At 45.4% G+C, this 27,869-nt stretch overlaps 2 protein-coding genes across 2 annotated transcripts in view; both read right to left on the bottom strand.

The window, feature by feature from the left end:
* Positions 1–6,275: 6,275 nt before the first annotated feature.
* Positions 6,276–16,091, bottom strand: SAP30L (SAP30 like). The gene is made up of 4 exons (XM_072872380.1): positions 15,568–16,091; positions 13,541–13,663; positions 11,737–11,835; positions 6,276–9,776 (listed from the first exon to the last, which is right to left on the bottom strand). The coding sequence occupies exons 1-4, from the start codon at positions 15,751–15,753 to the stop codon at positions 9,648–9,650; spliced, it is 537 nt and encodes a 178-aa protein (XP_072728481.1). The 5' UTR covers positions 15,754–16,091; the 3' UTR covers positions 6,276–9,647.
* Positions 16,092–21,027: 4,936 nt separating this feature from the next.
* Positions 21,028–27,869, bottom strand: part of GALNT10 (polypeptide N-acetylgalactosaminyltransferase 10) — a 94,190-nt gene continuing 87,348 nt past the window's right edge. The window contains exon 12 of the mRNA XM_072872470.1: positions 21,028–27,096. Coding sequence (XP_072728571.1) covers positions 26,929–27,096 — 168 coding nt within the window. The 3' untranslated portion in view covers positions 21,028–26,928. The remainder of the gene's footprint in view (positions 27,097–27,869) is intronic.

Raw genomic sequence — 27,869 nt, 5'->3', positions numbered from 1 at the left:
ACCTGCTGGAGCACAAGTGGGAAGCACAGGCTGGTAGGAGGATATTTACTGGTGAGAGGAGGGTGAGACAGGCAGTTACCCAAGAAGCTTGAGCCTAGGGACTGCAAGGCAAGAGCATGCACTTGGAGCCTCACTGATTCCTTGCGACAGCTCCCCGAGGCGGGGAAGGTCCTTGCTTGCAAAGTTTCCTTTTTCCCTGCTTGTTGTTTTGCGTGAGGAATTTGGGTCCTGACCACCCTGAAAGACTTTACAGTAACCAGAGAAGTAGGGGAATTTATGGCGTCACTAGCGGCTGAAAGCTGAGGAATTGAGAGGAAAAGGGATTTTTTTTTTTCCTTAGACTGCAGCTACCTTGACAAAATTCTCATGGCCTGTAACTGACCCACAGGAGCAGCCAGGGGGGACTTGGGGGCCAGAGCAGGCTGGTTTAATTTTCTTGGCTGGGAGCTCCTTCCCAAATGGAGAAGCTGGAAAGAGTTATGAGTCTGAGCTAGTGCACAAAGCTTGCGTCAACCCCGAAACCCTCTTCGGCTCACCTTCACCATTCAGCTTCCACTACTTTGGTCCTGTGTCTGATGGAGAGTGGAAGGACAGGCTTTGCACTGAAGCCCATCAGCTTGGCTCAAACTTGAGCCTGGGCCACTGTGTTCAACAACTCACCCTACAAAATTTGGTCCAGGAACCAAGCCAGCTGCTTAGGGCTAAACCCATGCAATTCCACAGCCAATGCCCTTTTAAACTCCTATGTCTAGGAACATGGCATAAAAACGTGGGAAGGCCCTTGTGGAGATACCTTTGTTGGCCTGCTTTGGGGAGTGCGTGAAGGACTTGGAGCAGACCAGCAGCAGGGAGGAACAGGGAAAACAGGATCAGGAAAAGAAAAGAAGGGAGGAGGACAAGGAATAGTCTGGTGAGGGACAGCAGCTCCCTGGCACTGTAGTTTGTGATAGTCTAATAAGAAAAGCCCTGTCTGTACCCAGTGCAATCACTGCGCCAATGAAGAGCCTTCAACCTGCTTTTTATCCCCAGGAAAACAGAGACACAGAGGGCTGAGATGAGTCGAGGCCAGCAGTAGTGCACCAAGGGCTCCACTTTTTACATGAGGGTCAGGGTTTATGGCCAGTAAACCAGTGGAAATTCCAGGAAAAAAATAAACAACCTGGTTCTGTTGGGAAGGTGGGTGTGGAACAATGAGAACATCAACCTGCAGGGTATAGGGATCCTTCCAGGGCAGACTGGACAGGGAAGAGCTGAACAGTCCTGTTTCAGAACACCTACAGGGATCCTGGTTGCCCTCTGTGGCCGGGCAGAGCTGGGAAGGTGCCGGGCTATTTCCCCCACGTCTCCGTGCAGAGGGGCTGGATGTGGCACCTGCCTTTCCCACCCCAGCCCAATGAAGGGCCTGTGATTTGGACAGCAAGCCACCAAGCAGGAGATCAGATCGTTCAGGGCTGCCTGCCAGGTCATGGCTGCCGGCATGCCGTCTGCTCAACAGGCGCAGGAGCTGGCGAAAACCCAGACACCAAACTGAGCTAAGAACGAGCTGGCTCCAGGGACCACTGGATACAACCCACCGCCTTCCCTTTTCTAAAGACGGACTTGCTCACACAGGCGTCAAGACCAGGAAGAGATATGGGCAATGCTCACACACCTCTTGGACTCGGAGCCTCCTCTCTGCTTTGCGACCACAACCTGGGTTAGTGAGCTTGCTAATGTGGTGCCCATCATTGTGCTCTCTGGTCCCTGGCAGTCCATACACGTGGTAGGAGAAGCATCAGAGCCATGTCAGCTACCTGACACTTCCCTCTTGCCCTGTCTCGCAGTCTCTGCTCTTCCCCACAGGCACCTTGGTGCTCCCTGCCGAGGATGCCGCAGTGATCACTGACTACTTCCTGCAACACGTAAAGGGAACAGATCTCGGAGAAAGTTCCAAAAACAATTAAGTAAAAGCACATTAGGGGGCTTTGAGGTACTTCGGGAAGAAGCCAACACTGCCTGCAAGGATAAGAGATGTGAAATCAGCTCCAGCTCCTGGCAAAGTGAGATTGAGTGCTGGCAGAGCTGTGCAGTCATCCCTTATTGGATACAGGGGAAATAAAAAAAAAAGAAAAAAAGAAAAGCAAGCCCTAAGGCTCTCCCCTGCACACTCAGACTGCTCAACCACATCCCTAAAACATAAAACCATTAAATCCACATTCGCATTTTTCCCCAGTCCTCTGCGCTGCCCTTTCTGCTGGGGAGCAGAGAACAGAAGCCTGGTTTCCATCAACGTTGCGAGGAGGCTGTAGGACGGCTCACGCAGAGAATCGGACGTGTGCAATTTCAATGTCCAACCAGGGGGAAAAAAAAAAATAAAAACCAAACCATTTTTGTGATCTCCACATCCCACTACAGCATAATCCTGCTTCCGGTGTCTGACAAGTACAGCCAGCTCCGACCGAGGAGGCATCTTCGGGACTGGAAGATGGCTCTGGTCCCCCCGCCAGCTGCCCTGGGCTCAGAGGTGCAGCTGCGGAGCACCCACCGCCCGGGTTACTGGGCTAACACTGCCCTCGCACGGCAGCAGGGAGCGGAGAGAGGGACGCGCAGGTTTAGGCCCATCAGATCAATCTGCTGGTTGCTTAGTTTCTCAGTGTGAATACGTGAAAAAGACTGAGCGGATTACTCCTTGGTTTTGAGCTTGAAATCTTCTGTGGGTTTCTTGGCAGGGAGCAAACATGAGATTAAGCAGCATTATTCATACAAATAACAGATTAACTGGCAAAGTTTATTGGTATCGCTGCAGTTTCCATTATACCCTCTCATGCTGAAGACGGCACCTGCACAACAGGTTGCTGCCTACAGCTGTCCTCCTTCGGCCCTTCTGCCTTTCCTCCCTGGGCAGGACACCTTCACATCGTGCTGGCCAAAGAGCCCACGCTCACCCATTTGGGAATGTAAATGACACAGCTTTTCCCCTTCCGCTGGGGTACACTGTCCTCACCCAAAGACCTTTCCCTGATACCTCCTAAAAAAGCTTGACAACACGCAGGTGATGTCCTCGCAAAGTGATCCACCCTTGCTCCTTGTTTCATGGTGCCCGCCTGTGTCACTTCTGGTCTGGCCTTCTCCAAGTGAGAGCTCCCTGAGACAGGGACGACACTCTTGTAGCATGGCAGCATGCTGCCTCACACAAAAAGGTCCTGGACCATTGCAAAGGCCTCCAGACGCATCCATAAACGCAGGCACTGAGGACATTGGGATCTCTTTCTGATGTGCCAGCTCAGTCTCCCCCAGCTCTCCAATACATCAAGGTCAGTCTTGAGCTAAGAGAATATTAAGCTCAAGCATAACTACTGATCATTGGTTGTTTCTCACAGCTTAGTAAAGCATCAACACATTCAGCTCTCTGAGGTCTCTTCCCTGCAGTCCCCACTCCCTTGTTACTGAAAGCTAATACCCTGGGATGTAGGACAGGGGGACCGAGTGTCTCCTGCATGCATCACCAGCAGTATAAATGGGTGCGTTCTGCACAGCTGGATGTCACCATACAGCAGCAACACAACCTGCCACCCTCCTCCCCAAGGGCATCTTATCCCTTGCCACGAACTGAACGATGATAAGCAGACAGGTCAGTTGGCTGTAGGACAGCACCAAGGAATAAGGATACAGAAGATGTCGTGGGATTGTTGCAGGTAGAATTATCCGTGCAAATTTTTACTGCGCATCAACAATGCAATTTAATTTGACAGGGATAAATTCAGGTCATGTATTGTGAGTGTAAAGCTCTCAATATCCTATTATCCTCCTCTGTGAGAGCCCAAGTGTCTGAAAAGCTACACTACAACCTCTTTCCTGGTTAAAAATCAAGGCTAAAGCATGCCTCAGACAGTGCCAGCAGAGCCTTAGGAAATGCCATGACAGGGTTCAGGAGAACACATATTCAAAGCTCCAGTTTCTGGCATCACCTGCTTCTTCACTGCAGCAAAAAAGTGAGGCATCTTTGCCTATACGGCTGACGGTCAGGAGGAAGAGCAATATGGGAAAAAGAAATGAAACAAAGCACTACATGGAAAAGGATCTTGTAGCTTAACTGATTGAACATTGGGATGTTACACGTCAGCATTGCTCTGGGGTAGCACCCACCTTGTCAGCTGGGCATGCAGCTTCAACTCTGGACAACAGGAGCTAGAAGTCATGCATGAAACGTAGCCGAGGGTGTACTTGAGAAGGAAGCAGAAGCACAGAATGAGAAGAACGAGACATAAAGAAGATTAATTAAGAAACATGAATCAAATGAGACACTGCACTTGATTGACATGTTCATGATAGAGGCGGAAAAAATATCCCCATCATAGAAAAGCCCAACACTCCCCAAAATCCAAGGTCACATGGCACTCCAACAACATCCATCTTTCCTGTGAGGTGTTCTGTTTGTTGCATTCGAAAGACTTCATGATTTGCATCCATACAGCCCCACTGGTTTGTCACAAAATATCCCATCACCTGTGTTTTCTACTTCAGGCTTGACATATCCTAGTCAGCAGTGCCATTCTCCCCTCCATGTCTGCAATATTTTCAGCCCTGGGGAAGGTGGGTGGGAAGTGACAGTGAGTCAGAGAAGTCTGGCACAAAATATCCATGCAGAGCAAAACTCTGTTGGCTCTGGAGCCAACAGTGCTGAGGGCGGAAAGGCAAACAGAAGGGAATGTAGGCATTGTTGCTAGATAGATCATTTATTAAAGTGAAGTTCAGCATTTTATCTTTGTCAGACAGTACAGAGTTAAAGTCTCATACACAGTGGAAGCAGGACATTTCCTACACCTCAGAGAAATGAGTTCTACAGTCTTTGCTATAAGTTACTAAGTTGCTTTAACAATACACAGCTATATTACAGTTAAAAATACAAGGTGTCCAGAACATTTGGCATAAGATCAGCACAATACATGGAGGCCAGAAACAGAAGAGGGAACACAGTTTTTCTCTCCCAGTAAGCCCGCTAAGACTCCAAGCCATTCTACAAGTTACCTGCTCTTCTCCTCCCCTGCACTGTAGCTGCAGAGCAGAGAGCTGCGGCTGGGACAGGAGCAAACCCAGCGCTGTTAGGGCTCAGCTAAGTAAGAGGCTCCTGGAGCCCGCTGACGTACAGGATGGCCTGCAGAGTTGCTTGCAAGGGAAGTTCAGGTTTAAGGCAGGAGCCCCACTCCTCTCCCCACACTTTCTTCAACCATTTAATTCATTCCAAACAGATGTGTTCACAGGCAAGTCAAAAATGCGAGACCAGGGATAGCTGTGAAAAGTGCAAGGAGTATCTTACATCGTAACAGTTCATTTGCACTTTGAAAGTGGAAAATGAAACTCCCTAACTTGATAAGCTAGAGATGGCTAAAGGGCATCAGTGACAAGAGGAGTGAGGCATCAATAACATTCCTTCACCTTTGGGACTCTTCAGTCAATAGTCTGGGCAGTACAAGGACTCCTTTTGTACAGGAGGCTAGCTTGTATTACCCACTGTTTTAAACTGCAGAGGCAGTGACTCTAGTGCTCTGGGGAAGTACAACGATCTGTGAATTTAAATAAACAGTCCCCCAGCAGACCATTTCTCTCCCCTCCAACTGCAGTTACCACTGAAGATCTCCCACTGGAATTTACATTTGGCTCAACCAAAAGACGTAAAGTGCACAGCTCCTCCCTCCTTCTCCTCTCATAAAACATCCATTACAAGAGCTAACACAGAACAAACCTTCCTCCACGTTGCTAACTGTGGAAGTGTGTTTTGTTCAGTCTCTCTGTGGGCCATGTCCTGTTTCATCTTCTCTGTGCCATCATGACCCACTTGAAAACTCACACTTACTGTGGATTATTTTGGCTCTTGATTTCAAAGCCTCTCTGAAGCCAGCTTGCACTTAAGACTAACTTTAAATGCCGGACTTGATATGTTTTGGTCAAGTCTTGCACTCCAGGCTATCTAGTGGTTTACAGCCACATTTCTAAGGAAAACTGGGACACCAGAGTACTGGGGACAAGTGGTATAAACCTGCCGGCTCTGCTTTTCTCAGGATGAGCATCTGAAGTGCCTGGCAAAAGAAACATTAGCTTTTAATGCAATTGTTTACTTCAGGTTGATATACAGTATTCTGAGACGCAGAAATTTAAAAAAAACCTGTATTCTAACACAGCCTCCTTGGATATATTTGCACTTTTCAGCCATCAGATTGCCACCGACTCAAGTCTTTGCACACTTCCAACTCCCTTCACTTGAGCTCAAGCCAATAACTACCAGCAATGATTTCTTCTTCTTCCCTTAAAGTGAGCAGAGGGTCAGCATACAGGATGAAATTAACCCCGGAAGAGACGTTTCCACATTATTTGGATTTCATACTAATGGCTTTGGATCTATTCAGAAGTCTAATGAAGTTAATGCAACTCTTCAATGAGAATTGAATTAGGCTATGTAATTGAATTAGGCTATATAATGGCTGGAGGGCTTCAAAGATGATTCCTCTGCCCCAGGGTGAATGTCACCTATGCAGGCTTGTAAGAAATAAGCTTCCACTATTATAAATGGAAGATGACATCTGGTCATCCTCCATGCCCCCAAGGCTTGTGCTCCATGGTTCAAAGCTAGATAGAATTTAAGGCCCATCTGTGAAAAGCAAAATGTAAAAGGAAAAAAAAACAATCTTATCATACCAGCCAAAGCGATTTAGGTCTTCCACCTTTCCAACAATTCCCATCTAAAAGTGCTGAGAAAATGTCCCACCTCATGGCTTCACAAGTGTGAGGTTCAAACACATTTACTTTGAAGTTTAAAACCAAAAGTTGGAAAGTCTTTTTTAATTGGCATGCAGCATAAGGAATCAAATACACAGAATGGTATTATACAGAACGACAATTGCATTGTTGCGTTTTCTGGTTATTAGACACTAAATGCTTTTCAAGAATCACAGGCACCCTGAACATGGATATTGCTACTGAATTGACATGTGATTTCAGTTTATAGCGTGGGAGCCATAAAGTGGCTAACCCTTCCAACAAGACATCGGCTTTCTTTTGCTCAAGGCGTTTTGCTCTAGCTAAGTTGAGAACAAGGTAATAAGGCATTTGCAAGGGTTTATAAGGCCGTGGGGTCCGACAGCCAAAGATTCTTGTTTCTTTGGTGTCTTGCCTCCAAGCTTTCCACCTTATAAACAACTGCTAATGGCTGGTAAACATCTCTTCATCATCACACTTCACTAAGAATTTTTTCAAAAAAGTATAATTGCTTTAAGAGTGAAACCAACAAGGATCACATTTCACATCAATTGACTATTTTCAGGAGAAAAAAAAAAAGTTTCCTGGATACCACCTCTGCACAAAAGCATTCCAGTGAATACACCTGAACAGATGGAACCTGCCACCATATTTCCTTGAAAAGAATCATTTTGCTGCTGGCTGCTAAAACACCCCAACAGATTTATTTACTCTTAGAAATAAAACAAAACAAAACACAACAACAAAAAAGTAAACCCCAAACAAACTACATTTTTACAGTTTTGGTCTAGAAGTTACAATGAGGCATAACCCTCTCAACTCAGAAACTCATTTTCCCTTGATAATATCCTCTGATTACATGAGCACTTTGAAGATTAACATGCAGTCAGAGAACGTACCCTTTTAGCTATCTGTCCTGAATGAGAGAAGCCAGATCATGTTGACTGATGTGGGAATTACTCCATCCTTTCAATAAGGAAAGGACCAGCGTAATAATTAGGAAGTTTTTAAACATTCATGAAATACCAACGCAAGACATTCTCTCCTCATTCCTTGAACCTCTCTCCTGGCTGATGTTCTTAAAAAACCATACTGAATTGAACAAGGAAATGCTGAAACAATCACACTCCCCAAAACTTCACAAATGGGACGTATACCATAACAGAGTATTTCTGCCTATGACACAGGACTTAGACATGTTGAAGTTTATTGAACATGTTTTTGGAGTATTAGCAAACACTTCAGAGCTGATGTGAAGCTTGCTTTAAATTGTGACTTGATTTTTAAAGAGACCCTGGGAGAGCTTCACTACGTAAATGCTTCATGCCTTATAAAACATGATGCAGTACTAAGCTGGGATCGTGATCTGTGTGTTTAGCTCTTCAGCAAAGCTTCATCCAGTTTTGGAATATTAAAACCTGCCATTGACAAAATGCTAGCCAAAGTTTTCTACTGTTCAGTTCATTGATTAAGGCTTGTTGAGAAGATACTCTCTATGTGGAGTCTTGGCATCTTGTAACAGAATGGAGACATTGGTTAGGACAGCAAAGAAACACAGTGGTGCTTTAAATCACGACATCCCCTTGAATAGAATCTGAGGTCACTGGAGAACAGTCAGTCACGACCAACACTTTTATAAGCTCCTTTTGCCAAAATAACCACTGTGTTATTTGTAAGGACACCTTGGCTTTAAATAACAAAATCAGAGCAATCTCCTCCTACAGTGCCCGGTTAAAGAGCACCAGCATGCCACCCTCCACTCACACAGCTCTTATGAAAGCACACATAATGCTCACAAAAGGCAAAGTGCTTCGATACTTTTTGCCCATTGCAAAAACAGATGAAATGCATTATACTCCAGTCAGTTCACTACCCCGGTTATGGTGCTACACCCATTAGCGTAAGCCTGCTTTATACTAAACAGAGACTGCTGAGCCCACTAATCCACACAGCAGTTTTGTGACACCTGCTAAAGACTAGCTTCAGTATAAAATTCACATCGCTTGTGACTGATACCTGATCTGACACAGAGATTGAGAGACAGATGTCTTAAGCCATTGTTTCACCTACCATCACTGAGCCTTGAATACGAGGGAAATACGCGTAAGTGAATTAAATGAGCATTTCTACCAACATGATCGAACCCAGCAAATAAGCTGTGTTTGCCTTAATACCACATTCTGAGGAAATGAAGACGTTTTTAAATGCTTACAGACAATTAATTAGTGAGTTCTTAAATAAAAGAAATTAGAAAAAGAGATTGCAGAGAGTTGTTTGGCATCCATGTTGGAAGGGGGCGCGAGGAAAAATGGTATTAAAAAAAAAAAATCAATTTCAGACTAGTCAAGTAGTGTTCACTGGAGTAGATGTGGTCAGCTGGAGCATTTGTAGAAGTTTGGGACTTGAAGCACTGACTCAAGGCAAGACAGAGCATGTGTAGGTGGGGAGCAAGCTTCAGACAAACTTCTGACCCATGCACCTCAATAATGAATTTTATCTCTGCCGCTATTCCAGTCCTGCGCCAAGACAAACTGCATGGTGGTTTGTGATGCAATCTGAATTCAGTGAAAAAATTCCATCTGTGATCTGAATTGCACTGAGATGCAGATTTCCAGAAATGGTTTAAAACACTGAGTTGACAAACTCCACAGTCCTACAGGTTTACTTGGTTTCCGCATTATCCTCATTTCTTTATTCCAATGTGACTTTGAAATGAGGGGAAGAAGTCTTCAGAAACATGCTGGGCACATGTTTTCAAATACTCCTGATAAGAATGTCTGTATTTTTTTTCTGTCATCCAGACTTACTGCATTTTAAAAAAAATTTACAATATACTTCAACAGTTTTTATATACCTAAAATGCACAATACCATCTGTTCCTTCAAGGTCTCTCTTATTCCAAGTCTTGTTAATCTTCATTCTAGTTGCTTGCTACCTTCTGATTTCTGGTCCAGCCTGCTCTTGTTGTTCTTCACCATATAGATGAAATATGCAAGCGTCTCTTTCTCATTCACAGGAATATTCCTGAAGTGACGACTGACAGTCTAGAAGGACAACATGTAAAGAGACAGAAATTCTGAAATTAAAAAGTAGAAATAATCAGAACAGGGATTCTCCTCACTTTCCAAAAACGATTTTATGGCCACTGAGCGTAATATACTTTTAGTCAAACATGCACCAATTCAAACTGTCAGTCCTCATTTACCTCTCTCTCTCTCTTTACAGCTGGAATGTGCATATGAACATAGCATAGTCCTGCTAGGTCAGCAGTATTTGCAGCCAACCTACAAGCGGAATTTGGAAGCCAGAATGTCCTCCTGCCAAAGCAGCATAGTCTCTCCTAAGCAGCATTTCATGCCGAGATTATTTGGAGAGCAAGTTTTCCCTGCATCTCAGTATTTTAAAGGAGAGTGTCAGAAATACTGAAACACTTTGCTGTGTGAACCAGGTGTAGCAAAATTTTAGAGCTCAAAGGAAAACACGCTGGATAAGTTTTCACTGGAAGGAACACCAGGGGACTTGCAATGGGAGGGTTAGGATTTCGTTAGGGCTACCCCTCTCTGACACTAGCCCTGAACCATTAGCTGCTTTTTCCTCAGAAAACGAACGTAGAAAACACATTGGAGCTGGATGAGATCTGCTTCTCATATGGAAGAAGCTCTTTTTTGGTACTCAACACAGCTCCAGAACTGGATGTTGACGCAGGCTGAGCAATAAGTCACTCCAAGAAGATTTATGGAAGTTTGAGTTTTCCTTACGGTGGGGTAGCAGCAGGAGTCTAAGAGCCTCAGGCAGCAGTGATTCAAGCATGGGAGCTGGACGAGGATCCAGCGTAGGGTCAAAGCTGCTCAGACTTCACAGGAAATCTGGGAAGTGTGTGACAACTTTAAGTTAGGCTCCCTTTATTTTCCGCTTGCATAGTAGTTTTACTTTTTTTTTCCTCCTGGGCACATTCATGGTAAATTGCCTAAGTAAGTAGTCCTTCATGGCAGGAGGTAGCTGAGTGACTATGAACTGGTTAGTTAGAACATGACAAATCAGAACTACTAATGAGGACATACACCCACCCTGCTTCGTTCACCTTACTCCTACATGCACTACCACTATACATTCTCTGTATTCTGTATATTCATTCCCTAGTAGACTTTGAAAGAGAGCAAGACAGTGTATTGCTGTCTTTTTTGGTCTGCTGGTTGTTGTTCTTTAAAGCAAAAGCAAAACAGACAGTTTTCGGCAGACAGTTGTGAAAGCCTCAGCTTACAAAGACAACCTCATTACCATTCAGTAACTGCTATAGTTTTTTCAGTTTAGAGCAGACTTTTTCCTGACTTGATCTAAAGGCATTCTGTGGGAAGAGAGCAGAGCAGGTGCACACCAAGTACAACTAGCCCAGATAACAAGAGTTACAGAGAGTTCTTTCTTAACAAGTACCCCATATGGTGAGAAAGCAGCAGTAGAGGCCCTTAAGGAAAGAGCCTTTTATTGACTTAATACAGAATCATAAGACATCAGGACAAGGGAGGGAAATAAGGAATCTGAAGTCATGGTCAGTGATTTTGCCTTTAATAAGAAGCAATTCCAACTGGTTCAAGTGCCTGTGAGGAAAGAAAAAACTAACAGGGGCACTTAAGTAGTGTGTAAGTCTGAGTTTCAGTACAATAGCCATCTTCAGTTAACACCTAAGCCACTGGAAACTAGGTTCTGTTTCTGCTCCATAAAGGTGACGGATTGTGACTACGAACAAGAAGGAAGAGGAAGCAGAGAAAAGCAAGTTACTGAAACATGCTTTCAAGAGCCAGCTTCCATGTGTTCCATAACTGTCTCAGGTGAAAGAAAGCACGCAGCTTTCTGTTGGCATCATCCCCAGAAACCTTTCGCAGAGCACACGGCACATACTAGCGAGAGAGCCACTACAGGTGTTAGTGTCCAAGAAATGTGCACTTCAGCAGAGGAGAGAAAAAGTTTTTTAATAACAGAGATGATACTACCTCTGTCATCACTTACTTCTGCTAGCTGAGCCTTGTTGAGTCCAGGCCTAGTCTGCAACTTATAATGTCTTTTGTAACGTCGCAGAGTGTTCACTTGGAGCTGGAACAAGTCAACCTGGAAGAGATACAGAGAAGAGGGGATGAGCACTACCTTTAGCTTCTTAGGTAGAAATGTAGGTAGAAATTAGGCAGAAATGTAGAGTTATCTAAAAACAACTATTTCTCCCTCAACAGGACTGCTCCTTGCCTGCATTCAGAACCACATCGCTTGCCTTACTGACAAATCTAAGTATATTTTGTATTTGTTAATGCTAAAGGACCAAAATAGCCTCAGGGAAATACAAAATTTTGTTCTGGTTCACATGCTGTCAACAGAATTTCTGGCCAATTTCTGCTCTCAATTACACCTCTGCAACCTCCAAGCAAAGGGGAACCTTTTGTTCCCACAAGGTTTAAAAAGCTCACACATGAAATATCAATTTAGCAGGCACTGAACAAATGGCTTGTGACATAAAACAGAGTACAGAGACAGAGAAGAAATGAAATTCAAATACAATTCAAATGGGAAGTGCACAGTTTAAAAGCAAGGGTGGTGGTGGGGAAGGTTACAGGAAGGAAGATGAAGATCGTGTGGGAAATGCCATGTTTCAAAGACAAAAGGAATCTCTGCTGAAAACCAAGAAGAAAATGGCATTAAAACTGACACACTGCAGAGTTCCCTATTCAGTTAGGTAACGTGCATCCCTCAGTTTTTAACCACCAAATACCCTGCACACTCTACAGCACTAACATTTTGAGATGCCAGCTGGGTCTTCACCAATCATCCTGGCAACTAATGTAAAGCCTGTATAGGAAAGTTTTAATGGAGAACCTTTTAGAATGGAAATGCAAACGGCTACAACAAAAGGTCAAGCATCCTTAAAAAAAAAAAAAAAAAAAAAAAACCAAAAACTTGCTACTCTTTCAACTCCTCCACACAGGAGGTTTGTGGACACAGCTTTGCTGGCAAAACAATTCTCGGTGGCTTTTTTTTCCAGAAATAAAATGCTTTTTGCCAATATGGGTGGCATTTCCAGCAGAGGGCTCTGCTGACGTGGCCAGAGCTCAGCTCCTCCACAAACATCACCTCTGCACAACTTTTTGCAGTGTCAACAGTACCAGAAACATCACCAAAGCAAATACAGAACACAACGGCACAGAGATTATTCTAGAGTTCTGTAATGCAGAGGGAAAAAAACAAAACAAAACAAACACCACACCAGGCCTATTTCCTAAAAATAAAAACATGTTACGAATTATTTGAAGGTAGTTTTAAATAGTGCCAAAAATACCATACATGCGAAGGTCTGGAGAAGCTTAATATCCCTGGATATCATATACCCACACATAGAGAGACTGACCTATTGGATTCTCTAGCATATTTGCAAAGCAATGCATGCTAGGTAACAAAGAACCGTATCAGGGCCTCAGTCACCACCGAAAATAACTTCTTTTTACCTTTAAAAAAGAATTACTATCAAATACTGTTTTAACAGCTCTCTGTTCGGAAGCAGTACATACATGAAGCTGTGCAGTTACCTTACACTTCTTTTTATATAAAACTTTACATGGGCAAAGAACTCATACAGGGATGAAGAAGAAAATTAGAACATTACACATTGGAAAAAAGTCTTCCTGAAAAATGAGAGTAACTCCATAGCAGTTTCAGTGGAGTTGCAACTTAAAATTTAAATATTTCCTGATACATGAAAACATCCAAGTCAAAATTCAACATGCTCAAAATTGGTAAAGCATTCTACACCCACTTGGCACCTACTAACCTCCGGGACATCCGTTTCATGCTCAGGAGAGTCACCTCCATCATCACTTGTCTTCCTCTTTCTTTTGTTTCGGACACTTTGAATGAAGTTCTTGTGAAAATCACAAATATACAGATGTCTCACCTAAGAATCAGAAGTGGTGAAAAAGCAATCAAAACAGGTACTGTAGAAACAGCATTCAACAGCAGCCACTTAGACACCAGCTTAGAGAGTGCATCCCTCATGACTGGCATGACTGACTGCCTCATGACATTAAGGAATTTCTAATCTTAAACTCCAGGACTGATATCGTACTCTTGAGTTAGAGATAATTTACATTACAAAGACTAAAGACAAGGAAAATGAAGGACTCAAGAGCTCCAGCTGAACCTGAACCTCTGCAGATAATATATTTCTTTTTTATGGTTGCAATCACACGTCAGAAAAAAAAAAGGTAATTGTCCTATTTTGGTGGAGGAAGTGCATTTGCTTCAGGACTTACTACCAAGAAAAACATCATTCTGTTCCACTCTTGTGAACTTTCTGCTTTAAATAGTACACGAGACTGTTAATGCAAGTGTTTCAAAATCTAGATCAAATAAAAGTTGGCTAATTACGTCAATTAAAACAAGCAAGCCAAAAGCAAAAATATCTTTCCTGTAGCTTATCCTGCCATGGAACCCCCTTTTTAAGAGATATTATCTCACTGGAATTAGCATCTGTACAACAAAAGACCACAAATGATCAAAATTATTTGGTACCTGTAAGGCAAAAATGTCTTCAGATGACACAGGCACCCTACATTTGAAATCACTTTATGCAGCCTGCTTCACACTTTCCCTTCATTCCAAGTTCATTAGTCTGATTTCCTCTTTTTATTTCTAAAGCCTTACATCTGTCAACAAAGAATTATTTCTAAAATGAAAGAAATTACTACACCACTAGACGATTCTGCTGAGGGCTACAACCAGGAGAAATATTCCGGTTTTTATGAATCAGATGATATTTCAAATTGAGTCACTCTCTTCCCGTGACATGACGTATGTCAGCTGTGCAAAAGGGACCTAACCAACTGGGGAAGCTGCCAAACAGACTGACTCAAAACTTCACCTTTTGTTGTTGTTTGTAATGGTTTTAATCTTTAAAGCTCAGGTAAGAAAAGCATGCAGTGCAGACTTCCGTTAACTGAGTCACTTCTGAGAAATTCCTTCCGTAATCTTGACGGGCTGCTCTGCTCTACCTATTTCGTTACTTGGCAAACGACCCGTTTCTATCTTGAGCTGACAGCTGTCACTTAATGTCATTAAGCGGTCAGCAGCAAATGGGGCTGTTCAGTGCCGACCAGCGAACAAGCGTGCGAGTGCCCTGTTGAGGAGGCTGCAAACCTCACGTTTCGAGTGAGGTGCCATAGTTCATTTTTAAGTAGTCTGCTTCACTAGAACACGAATTCTTACTAATTAAAAAAGTAACGTCAGTGACACCTAACTGAAATAGTAATCCATACTGTTGATTTCACCCAGTAGCATCAGCGGTTTTCAATACGAAACCGAAATTAAATAGCACTATTGCCTCCGAGGCACAGACAGCTCGCTCCTTTGCTCCCCCTGAACATCGTCTGGTCCCCACCGCACGACAGCTTTCCTCCCAAACACGGTTTTTAGTGCTGCTTCATTAAGCCTCCCGGGCTAACCGGTGCCGTGAGGAAAAGCCGTACCTTCACCCAGGCGTGTTCTTGCCTTACCCCAGCGTAGGAAGACGGGAGATGGGAAAACGCGGTCCAGAGGAACCGAGTTTGCAACGCAAACCTTCGCACCCGGCACCCCCTCTCCCCACAGCTCGTCGGGGTTAAGCGAACCCCAGAGCAATCGGAAAGCTCAACTTGCCGGGCGGACCAGCAACTTTCCGCCGCCCGCCCGCGGCGCCCGGAGCGCGGCCTCCCCGGGAGGGACCGCAGTGCGGTGGCGGGCTGGGGACGGCAAGGCGCGCCCGGCCGGCCCCTCAGGGGGGCTCGGCGGCGGCGGGCAGGACGGGCGGAGGCCGCAACTCACACTTTTGTCGATGTCCAGCTTCAGCTTCTTCTGCGAGATGCTCTTCTGGATCCTCTTGCTGAAGGACGCGTTGCCGGCGGGGCGCACGCAGCGGTCCCCGTCGTCGATGAGGCAGCAGCTCTGGCCGTAAAAGGGGGCGGCGGGAGGCCCATCCCGGCTGTCCTCCTCGGTGCTGAAACCATTCATCGCCCACCTGCCCGCCCCTCACCCCCGCCCGGGGAGGCGAGAACGGGGGAAACTGCCGCCGTCGCCGCCGGGCCGCCCCGCGCCCTCGGGGGGACCCCGGCGCCCCCGCGGGGGCCCCCCACTCTTGCAGGGGCCCCCTCAAGGGGGGACCCCCCTCAGCGCCGGCGGAAGGGGCCGCGCCGCCGGGAGGGCCGCCCGCCGCCGCCCCTCAGGCGGTGGCCGCGGAGGCCGGGCCGGGCCGGGCCGGGCCCCCCAAGCGCCGCCGCCCGCGGGGGAGCCGGGACCCCACACGCACCGCTCACACACTCACACTCACACACACACACACACACACACAAAACCGCCTCCCCGGCAGCGGAAGTCCCGCCCCCCCGCCTGCAGGCGGGGCGCTGGTTGGGCAGCGCGGCTCGCGGGGCGGGCCGCGCCGCCGCCGCTCCGCGCGCCTACTGGGGCGAGGCTCTGCCAGTCTGCCGCCACCGCCCGGCCCCAGCCCGCCTCCGCGTTCGCACGGCAGCCGGAAGGTCGCCGGCAGAGAGGCGCGCGAGCGGGGGGGGGGGCCCGCGCGCCGTTGCCAGGGCACCGCAGTGCCCCCCGCCCCCCCCCGCCCGTGGCGGCGCTGACGGGAGCGGCGATCCCCGGCCGCCCCCGCCGCCCCGCCGGGCGCTCGCTCGCTTCCCGTCAGGAGGCTGAGGAAACTCGGCGTCTGCCTTCGCCCCGGGCGCCGCCGGAGCGGGTGCCCGGCCTTGTCCCTCGGGGAGGAGGCGGGGAGCGTCCCCCGCCCCGCCGGCCTTCGGGCTTCCTCTGCGCCCCAGGGACCCGCACAGCGAGGCACAAGCCTCCCGCCCGCCTCAGCCTCTGGATCACCGGCTCCTAACGCGGGTTTCTCCGGCCGACCAGAGCTGAACCGGCGCCGCTCTAACCGCGGCCCGAGAGCCGGCAAACGGCCAGGCTGAGCCGGCGGCTCTCGGCCAGTGCCTTGTACACAGCTCGTGTCGGCATCCTGCACAGCTGCCTGTCACATCATCACGTCAGGCTCCTGATGTCGTGTAGGTAGGAGTTCCTGGCTGAAATATTATTAAAGAAGATGGATTTTTTTTTTTGATTTTTTTTTTTACTAATTACAAGGCAGGGGTAGTGAAAAGATTGGACCTGGGAAAGTGTTTCCCAAAGCAATCTGACTTGAAGCTTTGCATTTCTTTCATCTTCGGAAAAGGAAAAAAAAGAAGGGTAAAATGGGGGAGGGGGAATGGGGGGGGGGGGGGGGAGAAAGCAATTCCTACTGATCTGTAGAGAAAAGATGTTACTTCTGGAATTGCTGTCACCTCTGTAATACCAGACAGCACACGCTATTGTCAAAGGTGCGTGGGCAGCTGTAAATGGAAAAAGATTTCATCTTCCTGAAGAAAAGACTTTTTGCACAAACAGAAAAAAGGTTCTATAGACTAAAATTACTTCAAAGTCTGAAATCCCACACGTGGAACAATGTGCGTTAGCACAGGATGAACTGTGCTGAATCACACACACAAAATACCTCTGCAAGAGACTCCTGAAAGCTCTTGGTCATCAAATCAGCCTGCTCTAGAGTAACACTGACACAGGCGTCTTGCAGCCTGTTCTGCCTGCTCCCCACAAGAAGACTGAGAAACGCTAAAATACATATTTTCCAGGCACTCCTTGCAATACCAAGCATGTCTCTGAATAAATCTGGAGGGCAGGGACTTAATACTCTTCCTCAACAGTTCTGCCTCCTGTCTTAGTTTTTATTGCTGGTCCACTCAGGCAATTACTAATTCCTGTTTGTCCATGTGACTACTCGAGAACGACAGTGCACTCTCCTGGGGACACGGCTCCCAGAAGCCAGCCACTCAATGGGAAGGTGGTGGAAACAAATGACTTTACCAGCAGACCAACAAGCAGTTAGTGAAGAGCAAAGAGGTTTAAAAAAGCAAGATGCTGATGCTTATAAGAGCCCCTGGCCAAATTGCTCGGGGTCTGCCTGCCTGAAGTAATACCCTCCTGGCAAAAAACATACAGATATTCCCTTATTTTTGGGAAAGGAAAAATACCAGAAGGCTGACAGTGATCTCAGAGCTCCCGATAGCAAGCTTTCTAGGTTTATCTTAACATTACGAATAAAAATCAAATGGCAGGCTGAGGAAATCTTGCAGAAGGACATTCAGGAAGCTGGAAGCACAGGCTGTAGGGACAGATGATAATAGCAGCAAGCAAGTAGATAAAAGGGAACATGATCATAACAGGCAGGACTTCCTCCTGTCCCCGAGAGGGGGAGAGTCTGCAGGTGCTCCCTGGACTATTCTACGGGAAGCTGGGAGTGGCTGGGGAAACAGGCACCATCAGTGCCAGAACAGGTTGGTACTTACCGTCAGATTGTATTTCATCTTTGGCTGCAAACTCTCATCCCATGCAAATGAAAAGGTTTTAAGTTGTTTTGCAATGCCTACTAAGAGGGAAAAAACCCTGCTTTTGTCACTGTTTGCTAATTCAATGCTATGTACCTCCAGCTCAGGCTAACACAATGACACCTTTTTTTCCCGTTTAAAAAAAAAAAAAAAAAAAAAGTGCATGGAGGTGTTCATATAATTGCAGTTTATTTCAGCATATTTATCCTCATGGGAACCTCAAGGTTTCACAGTCTGCTAGTCCGGAACTAGCTTGCTGTGAAATAAACTGCCTCATAGAGACATTCTTTATTACGTATCTATCACTAACCTGATCTAATAATTCTTTGTGGGAGCTGCAATGAAGTGAGAAACAATGTTTCATAAACCCATCAGCACCCAGGCAGCTTTAGTGCCTTTGAAGCTGTAATAGCCTGCCCATCCAAGCCAGCCCTCTAATCAAATTAGGGGAACCTGCACAGGCCTTTAAATCTCAGCTGGAGCAGCACTACCCTGTAAAGATAAGTCTGCGATGTAGCTGTCATCTGGAACTTACTGTTTTAATGGAGCCATTCAGGGTTCTTGGGACAGAAATGCTACTCTCCAAAAGGTGTCTGTGCTGCCAAAGATGTCCTGTCCTGGGAAGAAGCCCTTTTTATTTTTTTGTACCTCCAGTCAGAAATCAGACCATTTCCATTTTCTGTACCTTGGAGGCCAATGGAGACTCTGCCCTAGCACCTTCTGCCAGACTCCCGCTCTCCTCAGCATTTTTCTAGGGTGGCACATATTGAACCTGCTAAAACACTTAAACTGTCACAGCTTTTGGCACATACTCCCCCTGGGAAATGTTCCCATGGCCAAGAATCATGGCACAGCGTTCCCTTAGGAGCATGCCTTGCAGTTATCTGCTGGTCCCCCAAGAAAGAGCCTTTCCATTCCTTTACACATGCTGATTTTCACACATGCTATTGTTTGTCTCCTCTCTGTTTATTTCACTGTTTTTCACCCCATGGAGGTAAGTAAAAGGGAGTGTTGGGAAGGCCACAAAAGAAATGAAGTGGTGACAGTAGAAAGTGCTGAGGGTCCTAAATGGGAACATGGAATAGGGCCATGAGCAATGCTTATAAACTTACCTTCACTTGGGCTGAAAGACTGCTCTCCCCACCTGAAGACGAAAACACAAAAAGGGCAGTGAGCTGTTGAAAACTCTCCCCTGAAAACCAAGGTGTAGGATGGATCCACGAGCGATTGCTCTCAAGGCAGGCACGCAGAGAAAGGGACAGCTTCATCCTGCCCTAAGCTGGGCAACAGTTGTGCGATGCTGAGCTCCCTCAAACCACAGGAAAAGGTAGTTCAGACAAGATGCATGTATAGGCTTGGGTGATTTTAACATTTTATTCTCATGGCCATATATATCTCAGCAGTAAACACACAAACTGCCTTTGAGAAAAGCTTTTTGTGTTGCTTTGAACACATGGCTGGTGACAGACTCAGGGAGGGAAGTGTCCCAGATGTGGAGGCTGCTGCCCAGCTGTCGGCTCTCAGAGGGCCTCACCCGCAAGGCTCTGTTCTTGAGAGGACAGCAAGGCCCATGCTCCAAGGAGGACTGTGAAGGGTCACCATCTAGGCATGACAGGAGGGAGGATGGCACAAGGGTCACCATCCAAACATGAGAGCATTGCAGTGTTTGGTCAGGGGGACAAGAGTTCCTGAGAGTCCCACCCCAGCCCCTCTTCTGAAGCACTCACCCACACAGAGTAGCAGCCAACTACACTCAAAAGCTCCTCCCTATGGAAAGCCAGCCGTAGCTTGACCATGGGGAAGCCACTGCAGTAGATGATGCTCCAAGACTGTCATCCACAACAGTAACAACCTGGGAAATTTTTACTTACTTAGTTGCCAATTAACACAAACTTTCAATCACTGATTTGGGTATTGAGAAAAAAGAAAACAGACACTGAAGTAAAGACCTTTCCTCCTCCTTCCTTTGGCTAAATTTCATCCGAACACCTGTCCTCCACTGTTCCTAGTTTCACCTCCCCTTTGCCACTCTTCATACGCAGTCTCTCCCAATTCATTCAGTGAGGTGACGGGTGGTGCAGGAGGTCAGGGTCAAGTGTGTAACTGTGTGTCTTCACTTCTCTGTGCTGGGTTTTCTCCGCTCCTCTGTGCTTCCCGGTGTGCCCTACCAACAAGGACTGTCCATGGCCACTATCCCTTGGGGGTATCCGACCTCAGCACAAGTCACCCACCATGGCCGTGGTCCTTCCAGGATTGCAGCCTTGGGCACAGAGCACCTCCTTGCACAAACATGTCTCCCTCCACATCTCCTCCAGCTTTGTCCACATCTCCTTACATTTCTCCTCACGTGTCCCCTCCCCTTGTGGCTGCCACTCTTTGTTAAACTGGTCTGAGCTGAAGTGCAGCAGGGTCTTCTGACAGGCTGGAGTTTTGGGGCATGGTGGGTTGTTCCCATTGATTTCAGAGCTGACTGGAAGCAGCTGTGAGGAGCAGAGGAGTTCACAGCTCCTGCCCTGCAGGCATCTCTGCAGCCCCCAGTTCCCTGAACCTGCCACATACGCCCAACACAGCACTCAGGCATGAGCTTCTCAGCTGCTTGTGCATGAACACAGTAAATCCTGCAATTTATACCCAGTACCTTCAAAGGGCAGCTGGGAAGGATGTTTCCCAAAGGGGCTGGAGGAGAGCAGTGCGTGACGTGGCAGGAAGCCTATGCTGAGGAAACACCAGACCAGGGTAACTAAGCTTATTCTCATAAGAAGTAGAGAGAAGGGAAATCAATCACTGGAGCAAAACAGGCAGGGACAGTCATTTCTGCATACACAGTTTCAGAAAACACATTAAAAATTTATTTTAAATATATTATAAAAGGAAGTCCATTCAACTTTAAAAACACTAGGCATTCTATCAATGATTCCCAATTTATGAAAGCTACTACATTAAAGTGCTACAAGTCCTTTACCACCCCCAGATATTAGGCTGTTGGTCCTAATATGCACAGAAATAAATATACACTGATTCAAGAGGCACCATCCAGTTTTACAGATAAAATGCATGCAGTACAAGGAATAGACAAACTTAGACCTTATCACCGAGATCCTGGAGAATGCATTTTGAAACCAATTCCCTTCACCCTAGAGGCTAAAGCTATTTGTTATTGTTATCGTAAGGGCTAACGTTTTAGTCTATTAGCTTGATCAGTTTTTATCTTGTTTTGTGGTTGAAGTTTGCATTTGCTTGCTCACTAATTGGGATTAGGACTTTTTTCCTAGAGGTGAACTAGTAGATTTAAGACCACATAGATCCAGTGGCTTTATATAAAACTCCCAAATCCCTTGCATCTGCTGGAATAATTGAAGCCTTTTGGGTCATACAGAAGCACCAAGAAAGCTCAAATGCAGCGAATAAAGGAGTATACTCAGCTAGCAGAGGCAGAATCAAAAAGCAGACATAGGATTTTTATTAGGATTTCCATAATCTATCATTGCCTACTTTCACACACAGATCTCCAAGTTAAAGCGTGACACTACAAAGGAGCAATCGTAGCAGGAGGTGAGTTTATTTTAGTTACACTTTAAATTTATAATGTGAATAAATCAATCTGACTGGTTAATGAAGAATATGAGATGAATTGACAAGTGTGTGTTGAATGCTGATGGAAATTTCAGATCTCGGCTTTCCTATTCTCCACACCTTGCACCTCTCCCCTCCACTTGAACCACGTGAGGACTTGCAGCTTGTTTTAAAATACGGACTCAATGCTCATTAGGTCAGCAAATAAAGCACTTAAAGCTCAATCTTACACAGGTTGGGAAATTGCAGCACACAGACCTTCCTTGCTTATGAGCAAGTAATAGGCCACTGGTAGACTGGGAGTAGGACACAGTGCTCCTGACTCGCAGTCCAGCTCCACTTTTGCTATGTATCCTGTGAAAGACCTTTTAATCCTACTCCCCCAGACTCTGACATTAACCTAAAGCTACTCACCATTTTGACAACAGTTTGCTAACTATTTAAGAAGCTTTTCATGCTAAATGATTGTTAAAATGGAAACCTAGACTGCTGCTTGTCAGATAAGGACCGACTTAGGCACCACCAGGCTCCTTCGTTGCAAGGGGTTAGAAATACAGTAGGTGAGTAAGAACATGAACCACAGCAGCTGGGAGTGGATGTGGGATGCAAGGTACACTTGAATCCCTTGTACTAGCAGCGCCAGACTGTTTCAGACATAACTTTACCAGGGCTCTTTCGACTGAAAGCATGACAGGCTGACTGCTAGAGGCCATCTGTTTTCTCCAGTCAAAACCATTCAAGTGTCTGTCCATATCTTGAAAGACAATTTAAAATAAAAGCTTCTCCCTTTTTACCCAGCAGTCATGCAATTGCCCAGTATGACTTTTAGGAGATCTCTCTTCTCTCCCCTCAGTGATATAAGCCAGCACAGCTACTATAATGATCCTACAGCAGCTACAAGAGCACTGAGTTCTTGCAAGGCCAGTTGCTGGTGGTGCCTGTTTGACTTTCAGTACATTGATGTCTTAGTGCAGCAGGGAGGAGGAAAGTTTGCTGACTGGAACTCTCCAGTAAAGGAAAGGAAAGCAAAGCCCTGTGCATAGACTACTGTAAAACAAACCAGGAAGAAAGTTAAGCTGAGAAATTGCTTTCTTGCTACTTCTGTATTAGAGATTTGAACACACCCTTTAAAAGTTTCCCAGCGATGGAAGGCATCGACTTTTGGAAAGACACTTCTGCAACAGATTTGATATCTCTTTGGGACTATTTGTGATTTCTGATTTGGATACTTAGAAAATAAAATGCAGGATCTTGCGTGCCGGTGAAATGCATGAGCCTTCACCATGAGGTGAAACATCCAACAGCTAACCAAGACATCCTCTGGTCTAGCTTTAGTTGTTACAGTATACCAAGAGGAAGCTGCCATCCTTTCCAAGTCTTCCTATTAGGAATGACACCCCCCCCCCCCCCCCCCCCCCCGAGTCATTAATGATGTCGATTTAAACAGAGGAAACCCAGGAGCTTCTGAATTACTGTCGTTCACACAAATTCTGCACTTAAAGTCAGGCATTTTAAAAAACACAAACACTGCATGAGTCAAGCTTTTTCTTACATCCTTATCTCCCAACCCCTTCCCCCCTTCTCTCTTGTCCAGCAAGGCACTAGGAAATGGTTCAAGTTTAAGCATTTGCTGTACATTTACATTTAAAAAGGCACATCTTTATTTTAATGATGCTGTATTCCCCTTTCAGTGAGGCCCACACATTCTTCTATTATGGTGTGGAAAAGAAAGTTAATTTCCCAGGCATGAAAAAAGACATCTTGCACACATAAGAGCCCCAAACCTATTACGCTGTTTGTAGGCCTCAGAGATTAGCACCAGTATAAATCAACAAGAGCTTCAAGAGCAAATCAAAGTATTATTATGTGACATAACACACATCCAGGGATCCCCCTGTTGTCTGGGATTCTGATACTTAAAAGCAGCAGAGTTTATGCAGCCTTGGAGAGAAGGGTTGTTTGAATATTTTTTTGGAAAAAATATGAAAACATTTATTTTGCATTAGATAATCACTGGTATTTAATCTCCAGTCTTGACTTGCATGCAGATGTGAAGATTTGCTTATGTATTCATGCTTTAGCAATTTTGCTTACAAATAACCAAAAGTAATTGGAATAATTAACCAGATTGCCCAGGAAAGGCTCAGTTAAAGATGTAGATGATGAATACAGCTTCTATTTCTCAATCAGTGGATGGTTGGCTATATTAAGTCTTCTCATTAGTCAGCAAAGCCTCTAGGGTATTGAAAAGTATAATTGATGTAAATAAATTAATAGCTCAAAGCCCAGTGAGCCAGTCAGAAGCATACAGAATTTGTGGGGCACTTATCACACTCAGATCCCAAACCTTCAGAAAACAGATCAGATCAATCATACGGAGAAGGACCCAGAAGGACCACTCACAGTAAAGCTCCCGTTTCCATGTACTGGTGGTTGGTTGTCAAACAGGAATCGCCTCAACAATTACCTAATCTTTTGGTGCATACTGCTAAGAGCTGTCCTTTCTCTCCCAATTAAGATCATTAAGTGGTAAAAGACCTGTTCGTTACTGCAGTTCTCTCTGAAGCAAGCGTCCAGCAAGCCAAGCAGCTAGGACTCTCTTCACAAGGTGAGCCCAAGTACAAAGCAAGCCATGCATTTTAGAAACAGAAGCTAATCCTCTCATTAGAAAACTAAGACACACAAAGTTGCAAGCTGCAAGCAGAATGACCTACAGTACATTTATATCATTTGCTGATTGTGTCCCAATTATAAAAAAACTAGCACTGTTCATGGACAAACAGCTTCTTGTTCCACAGGTATTAAAACATTCATAAAGACATCTAGTCAGGCCATCTAGCGATCCACAGTCAGCACTACTAGACTAATGAGAGCATTAATAACTTAAGGAAAGAAACAGTCAGACACAAAGAACTGGAAAGTGGCTCTGTCTCCCATAGAAATGAAAAGGGATCCTAATGACAGACATATTGTAGTTACTGAGAACATAAGATGTCAGCTCTGACACTGGTCTCACTTCCATATCAATACTGCTGCAAAACTGTCACAACGAAAGCCTAGAGCTTTTTTTTCTTTCTTCACTCCCAAAATGTTAGGGACTGCCCAACACATTTGGCAAGCCTGGTCCCAGCTGCAATGCAGTGCCCGTGTTTCCCTTGCTTCATGACTGCATGGGCCAGGTAAGTTGGCAGAACAGGTCTGACATGGCCTCAGCTGCGAGGATGAGAGAGGTGGAAATGATCTTGAGCCTCATAGTCAATACATCAGACTTGAGAGCTTGAGAGGCAGCTAGTTGTGTCCTAGTCTGCTCCCAGTTGACAGACACAGCACTACATGGCTCAAAGACATCTGAAACATGGGCAATGATCCTACAACTGGCAACATCAGAAAGGGCTGCTTACTTCTGGAGCTCTGCAGAGGGAGCCAGCCTGCTTGTTTCTTGACACTAGGCAAAAATCTCCTTGCCTTCACAGGAGAGAAGGATATCCCAGAACAGAGCTTCCCTGACTCTCCAAGGAGGGGAAGTCCATTAACTGTGCTTATCAAGAGTCCCAGAGGGGTGCCCTGCTCCTACTCGGAGTGTTCCAGCCTTCCACTCTCAGAGCTGGCTGCACACAACCTCCTCAGCTGGACAAACTGCGGAGCTGGGCAATTACTGGAAAAGGGCTAGTTTTATTGATTGATGCAGCATCTTTGCAAAAGGTTAACTGCACCGTCATTCACAGCTTTTACTAGAAAATGCCACTGCTGCCTTCAGTATAAGACTAAGTGGGCTGAACTATTAAAACTGTTTTGGCAACAACTTAATTTTAAACCAGTGTGGGGTTTTTTTAAACACTTGCTTCAGATAGTCTTGAAACCAAAGGTCCTCCATTCATCCTTTAGTGCCAGTACTTTTTTCCAGCTCCCGGGATGAGACAATTCTGGTTCAGTGCCTGACAGATCCTACAGCCAGACCTTGCACTGCTAACTGACTACACAAGGGACAGGGGACTAGTGAAATTGGCCCATCAATCCCACATCTCTGCTTAAGCAAACAGATTTCTAGTCACAGTAAACTGTACAGTGCCGTGGATGCTGGGAAAGGAGGAGAGATTAACAGCACATTCCCACAAGGCTAGAACACTACTGACCACAGAACTCAGGACCGCAACAAACTACAGACTGAAGAACAAACAGATAAAGACCAATGGCTAATCTTAGCCCTGACTTAATTATCCTGAATTAATCTGCTCACACCAACTGTGAATTAAGTTAGCCTTCAAACCTCTAAAGGAAAAATGGAAGTTGCCATCATGTAGTGGATTTAACTCTGAGAAACCCTACATGTGTTCATGCTAAAAAGATTCTGAATAAGAGGCAAATTTGGAACCTGATATCCAAAGGCTCTTAGCAAAAATCTTCACCTGTAAGAACTGTACTTACCTAAAAACCCTCTGCTAATCTTTGACCTTGAAGATTCAACAGTGAGTGACAAACTGACTGCAAAGCGAATGGACCAGAAACCCAGATTCCTCATTGCTAATAACTACAGCAATATTCCCAACACTTGGCTGCACTTCCACTAGAACTCATTCCTTTATCAGAGCTACGATTTGGAAAGTAATAATACTCAACCTCTTTGAAATATATTTTGGTTTAGGGCAAAAAAAAATACTCATTTCATTTTACATTCTGATGGCCCCCTTTTTTTTTTTTCTGATGTCTGTGACATCGGAGGATTAAATCTTGTGTTTGAGATTTTACTTAGATTGACTTTGGAAGATAAAACAACTATGTGGGAATGCTTCAGAGGGTAGTATAGCACCTACAAAAAGTTCTGGAAGGTCCTGGATAACAAAATAATTTAACACCAGACCCAGGTGGGAAATAAAACAAACCAAAAAAAGGCAAAAAAAAAAAAAGAAGTTCAAATCACATTCAGACTCCTCTAAAAACAGAGTTTCTGTTCAGTCTCAGCACAGAAGTGGCTCTGGCAAAGCCTTTAAAATTCCACCATCCCCAGAAGAGAAGGATGCAGCATCTTCGCAATAAAGACTGGCCTGCTAGTTAACCTTCTCCTGAGATTCTCCCTTTTACCTTCATTAACTGTTTAAAAAAAAGTATTCTTAAAAAAATTTTTTGTAACCCTCCCCAGTAAAAACTATAATTGTAAAATATATATATATATTTTCTCAGTCTTTTAAAGATCAAGATTTCTGTTAAATTTTTCCAAGACAGTTGAGTTTGTATGTTCAAATATCCACTGCTGTGTTGGAGATGAAGGATTGCAGCTATTCATAAAGATCTTTCGGTCACTCTCACTGCAGTCCATACAGCTGCTGCTTACTGGATGGTAGAGGGTCTTGTCCTGGAGAAGAGAAATTTGATGTGAGGTTGCTAAGCAGAGAAGCAAAGCTGTTTGAAAACCAACAGAAAGAAGTCTTAAAAGCTAAGGCAAGCTATTTTGTCACTTGGATGTATCTGAAGAAGTTGTTCCACACTTAACTGGTTGGCAAGCCTCAGGGTCCATTCCCACCCCTTGCAACAGTATCCAGCCCAATCCTCACATCTGCACTGGGAAGCTCTAAAGCTATGTCTGAAGCCAGGTTCTCCAGCCTACAGGCTCACATCCTGCTGCAGTCCCTCGGAGGCACAGTGCACGCGGATTGCAAGAACTACGACAGGGCATCTAGTCAAGAATTTACTTACCTGTTGGCCACAAAAGCACTGCTTAGTAGGAGGATGAATAAATCCTTATCTACTTTCAGCATGATCTTCTAGTATTCAGAACAAACCAATAAACACAGCACACCTCTTTGCAAACAGGTTTTGCAAGGGTGTTGCATCACCTCACTGCCAGCTGTGGACAGGACTGCAAGGAGAGTGTCCTTCTGCTTAGCAAGCCCTGGCGAAGCAGTCCTCACCATTTCTAGCCTGTGGAACAGGGGAGTCATCTCTTTCTAATCAAGGGTAATTAATGGCACAATGACAACAGATTGTCTGCAGATTCTCTTACCACAGCTACATGAAGAGAAGGAATAAAACATGAATGGTGACATTTTAAGGAAAATTAAGTGCCTATAAGCAATTTGACACCTTAAATGAGAATACGCATATCCGCGCGCGCACACACACACACAC

This window comes from Ciconia boyciana, chromosome 9, assembly GCF_034638445.1.
Source record: "Ciconia boyciana chromosome 9, ASM3463844v1, whole genome shotgun sequence".
NCBI lineage: Eukaryota > Metazoa > Chordata > Aves > Ciconiiformes > Ciconiidae > Ciconia > Ciconia boyciana.
The sequence above is the reverse complement of the archived record's forward strand: the minus strand, read 5'-3'. Positions and strand labels throughout refer to the sequence as shown.

Bases quoted from the DNA above. Each gene is read 5' to 3' on its own strand.
- SAP30L (XM_072872380.1), bottom strand. From the start codon at position 15,753: ATGAATGGTTTCAGCACCGAGGAGGACAGCCGGGATGGGCCTCCCGCC. The intron at 11,836-13,540 runs GTTAGTAGGTGC...TATCTCTTCCAG, and splicing joins ATGAAACGGATGTCCCGGAG to GTTGACTTGTTCCAGCTCCA. The intron at 9,777-11,736 runs GTAAGTGATGAC...TTGTCCTTCTAG, and splicing joins ACAAGGCTCAGCTAGCAGAA to ACTGTCAGTCGTCACTTCAG.